At 35.2% G+C, this 4,594-nt stretch overlaps 1 protein-coding gene across 2 annotated transcripts in view; it reads right to left on the reverse strand.

Annotated features, from left to right (window-relative positions):
• Positions 1–3,867: 3,867 nt before the first annotated feature.
• The window catches only part of yipf4 (Yip1 domain family, member 4), a 7,141-nt gene continuing 6,414 nt past the window's right edge, over positions 3,868–4,594 (reverse strand). For both annotated transcript variants that reach the window (XM_054797617.1, XM_054797616.1), the window contains exon 6: positions 3,868–4,217. In XM_054797617.1, coding sequence (XP_054653592.1) covers positions 4,080–4,217 — 138 coding nt within the window. In that variant the 3' untranslated portion in view covers positions 3,868–4,079. The remainder of the gene's footprint in view (positions 4,218–4,594) is intronic.

Here is a 4,594-nt window from a genome sequence, read left to right on the forward strand (position 1 = left end):
AGGTCGTGCCGGCGGGTGCCACTACACGTTCCGTACCGGAAACGGGATCTGTTTCGTACGCAGAAAAAGCTCGACGTCACTTCCTCCACTCGAATTTTTTTTTAATGACGTCGCGTGCCGTGATATATTTTTATATAATTTTAAATTTAGATCATAAATGGTCACTAACCATACAACATATTATAACACTGAATCGTTGACATAGAAATACTGTATATATTTAAAATAAATAAATATGCACTATATATATGAAAAAGTTATGTTTGTCACACTTAAATGTTTCAGATCATCAAACAAATTTAAATATTAGTCCATGTCAACACAACTGAACACAAAACTCAGTTTTTCAATTAAAAAAATGTATTATACAGGGAGAAAAATAATCCAAAGCTACATGGGCCTGTGTGAAAAAGTGAGTCCCCCCTGTTAAAACACAATTTAACAGAGATGAATTGAGAATTTGTGTGTTGAATTTATTTATTTATATGAATTTAATTGAATTTACATGTGTAAAACGTTATAAAGCCATTTCTAAAGCTTTGGGACTCCAGCCAACCACACTGAGAGCCATGCTCTACAAATGGCCAAAACATGGAGCAATCTTCCCAGGAGTGGCCGGCCAACCAAAATGACCCCCACAACAACATCCAAAGAACTGTAACATTTAAGTGTGACAAACATGCAAAAAAAAAAAAAAAGGGAAATCGGGAAGGGGGTGAACACTTTTTCACACCACTGTCTAGATGAAAAAGCCTATTACTAGTATCAACTTTGCTCTTTTTTCACCATTTGTTTTTTTTTTTTTTACTTTCCAAATATTTCAACATTCTTCGTTAATAATCTTTGTAAATGTATTTTCGTAATATGAATTTATTCCTATAGCTTTTTCCTCAATGTAATTTTCCAAAATTGTTTTGTTTCCCACAATATTCTTTAATATTTCAGCTCTTTGCTACTAAAATGACATTTTATTTACATTCCTTATATTATGATTAAAATTGCAACTTCTTTTCTCATCAGACCGTGACTTGTTTCTCTTAATATTTTGACCATGTTCTCCTAAAATTCTCTTTCTTTCACTTTTCTCTTTAAAAGCTAAACTTTCTTCTTTTAAATTTTCTTCTCATGATTATGACTTTATTCTGCTGACATTATAACTTTTGATACAACCTAATTTTCCAAAAATTACAACTTCATTCGTTGTTTTCTCATATTCCATCTTTTTGCCACATAATAGCCAACATTCTTGTTTGATTACAACTTTTTGCCTTCTATAGTTTAACTTTATTCTTGTAAAATTACTCCCGATGTTCCATTTTTGCTGTTGATTTTTTCCCCCAAAATATTTGAACTTTCTTCTTAAATAATCTTTGTACATTTCTTTTTGTAATATTACAACTTTATTCTCATATTAGAACTTTTCCTCAATCTAATTTTCCAAAAATTACAACTTAATGTTGTTTCTCGGCTTTTCAACAGTAAAATGTTTTAATACTTCAGGTCGATGCTACTAAAGTTACATTATTTTTGTTGGATTTTTCATATTAGTTTATTTTTGGAACATTACAGCTTTTTTGCATTTGTTTTTGTTTTGTTTTTTTAATTTTGAAACTTTCTTCTGGTAAATTTTCTTCTCAGAATTATGACTTTCCCATAATTTTTTTATTTAGTATTTCAACTTTATGCTCCTAAAATGATCTTATTTTTCCTCATAATATTCCGACATTTGCGTGAAATTAAACATTTTTCTTGTAAAGTTCCCATTGTTTTCTCTTAATAGTTTTGAATTTATTCCTCTGAAATTACTGCAGATTTTTCCACTTTTGGTTTTTACACTTTCCAAATTTTGGCTTAATCTTTGTTAATACAGGTACTACTCAGAAAATTAAAATATCTTGAAAAGGTTGTTGTATTTCTGCAGTTCAACTTAAAAGGTGAATTTGACATGTTATATAAACAAATAATATGCAAATCAATATATTTCAAGTTTTTATTTCTATGGATTTTGCTGATCAGGTCTTGCAGCTTAAAAAAACTCAAATTCAAAAACTCACAAAATTAGAATATTACATAAAGTCAATGTAAAAAAGGGTTTTAAATACAAAAATGTGAGGCCTCCAAAGCTAAACTCTTGCACCTGTATTTAGTACTTGGTTGAGGCCCCTTTTGCCCGAATAACTGCCTTCATCCGGCGTGGCATGGATGCTATTAGTTTGTGGCATATCTCAGGGATTATGGAAGACCAGCACGCTTCAATTGTGGCTTTAGCTGTTCTTTATTGTTTGGTCTCTTGACAATGACCCACAGATTTTCTATGGGGTTCAAGTCAGGTGAGTTTGCAGGCCAATCAAACATGGTAATCCCATGGTCGTTGAACCAGGACTTTGTACTTTTACCACTGTGAGCAGGTGCCAAGTCCTGCTGGAAGATGAAGTCTGCATCTCCATAAAGCTGTTCTACTGAAGCAAGCATGAAGTGCTCTGAAATGTCCTGACAGACGGCTGCGGTTATGTTTGACTTCATGAAGCACAGAGGACCAACACCAGCAGCTGACATGGATGCCCAAGTCATCGCAGACTGGGGAAACCTAATACTGGACTTCATGCATCTTCTATCGTGCTCTTCTCCAGTCTTCCTCCAGACTCTGGGACCTTTGTTGCCAAATGAGGTGCACAACTTGCTCTAATCAGAAAAGAGGACTTTTACCCACTGGGCAACAGACCAGTCCTTCTTTTCTCTTGCCCACGGAAGGTGCCTCTGGCGTTGATTACTATTGAGGAGAGGTTAAACAACAGGAATTCGACATTTGAAGCCCATGTCCAGGATCCGCCTGCGTGTTGTTTCTCTTTAAGCAACAACTCCAGCATCGGTTCACTCCTTATGAAGTTCCCCCACTTTTGAATGGCCCTTTCCTGACCACCCTCTCCAGCCTGCGGTCATCTCTCTGGCTTGTACACCGTTTTCTTCCACACTTCTTCCTTCCACTTGACGGTCCACTTTCAATTTTCATTGACTTTCAAGTCAATGAGAGTTTTCTGCACAACTGTCAGATCAGCAGTCTTCCCCATGTCTGAACTCTTCGGAGCCAACCTAAGACAGACTTTTGAAAGGCTCAAGACCCTTTTGCAGGTGTTTTGGATTACTTGCCTGATTAGAATTTGACTCTTTGAACCTACAAAACTGAAGCTTTTCACAGTATTCTAATTTTCTGAGTTCTATTATGACTTTATCCCCATAATATTTAGACTTTTTCATAGTCTAACTTTTTCCCCAACCTAATTTTCCAAAAATTACAATTCATTTTGTTTCATGTCTCACGACTTTTGAAAAAAATATATATTTTTTTTATATTTCAGCGCTTATGCCATTATTTTTATTATATTCCTCATATTATCAGTTTGTCCTCATAAAATTGTGTTGTTTTTTTTTAATTTTCCAACTATTTAAATTTTCTTCTTGCAAATTTTCTTCTCGCAACTACGACTTGATTCCCATAATATTTGGACTTTATTCTCATAACATAACATTTGCTGCAACCTCATTTTCCAAAAACTACAACTTCATTTATTTATGACATGACATGCACCCACTGAGCATGGTGTTGCATGGCAAGCTGATTACTTAAAAATGAGCCCAATTGGTTGTTGGTTAAATGTCTTATTCTCTCTTGTGTATTCATATTTGCTCTTTAACCAAGCAAAAACATGTTTTATTCAATGACTTGATTCATCAAAGGAATTTTCAGTAGAACAGTGAAATATTAAGATGGCTGCAGCCCTAATAAGAACACGGACTAGGACGTGTCCTAGTGTATGTGGAGTGTACTGCACTAGCAGGGGATATGAGAGGGCTGCAATACTAACACTGTAAAAGCAGATACCTTTTATTGAACAAAGACAAGGGACAAAACTATATACAAGGAAACATCTATACATACAGTATATATACATAGCGTACAGTATATATCCCCCAGTCTACAATCTAACTAAGAAATATACTGTACATAAAATCCTGCTTCCAATGTAAGAATGTTTCCTCCTTGTGGGTCCATGAAAAGGTCCATATTTGAAACTCACCCGTCAGACGCCGGTGTACAAGGACAGGAAGTAAATATACAAAAGGAAAATGGGATAAATGAGAAGAGGCTTCTTGCTTTTGAATTCATCTCCAACAAGCAGCGAAGCAGCGCTGTAAGCAGCCCAAAACACTCCGGAAAGCTGAAAGATGAGCAGATAGTGTCATCAGTCATCAGTATATTTACTCACACATCAAGACAAGTGATGTACGGTCCACATGAGCGATATACAGTGGTGTGAAAAAGTATGTGACCCCTTCTTACTTTTTTGCATGTACGTCAGACTTCAATGTTTCAGATGATCAAACAAATGTAAATATTAGTCAATGACAACACAACTCAACACTTTATGCACTTTTTAAATGAAACTTTTTATTATTAAGGGAGAAAAACAATCCGAAGCTACATGTCCCTGTGTGGAAAAAGTGGTCTAGTCCAAGTCCTGACCTGAATCCTATTGAGATGCTGAGGCATGACCTTCACAAGGAAAAGCCTCCAATGTGGCTGAATGACAACAAT

The sequence above is a fragment of the Dunckerocampus dactyliophorus genome, chromosome 13 (assembly GCF_027744805.1).
Source record: "Dunckerocampus dactyliophorus isolate RoL2022-P2 chromosome 13, RoL_Ddac_1.1, whole genome shotgun sequence".
NCBI lineage: Eukaryota > Metazoa > Chordata > Actinopteri > Syngnathiformes > Syngnathidae > Dunckerocampus > Dunckerocampus dactyliophorus.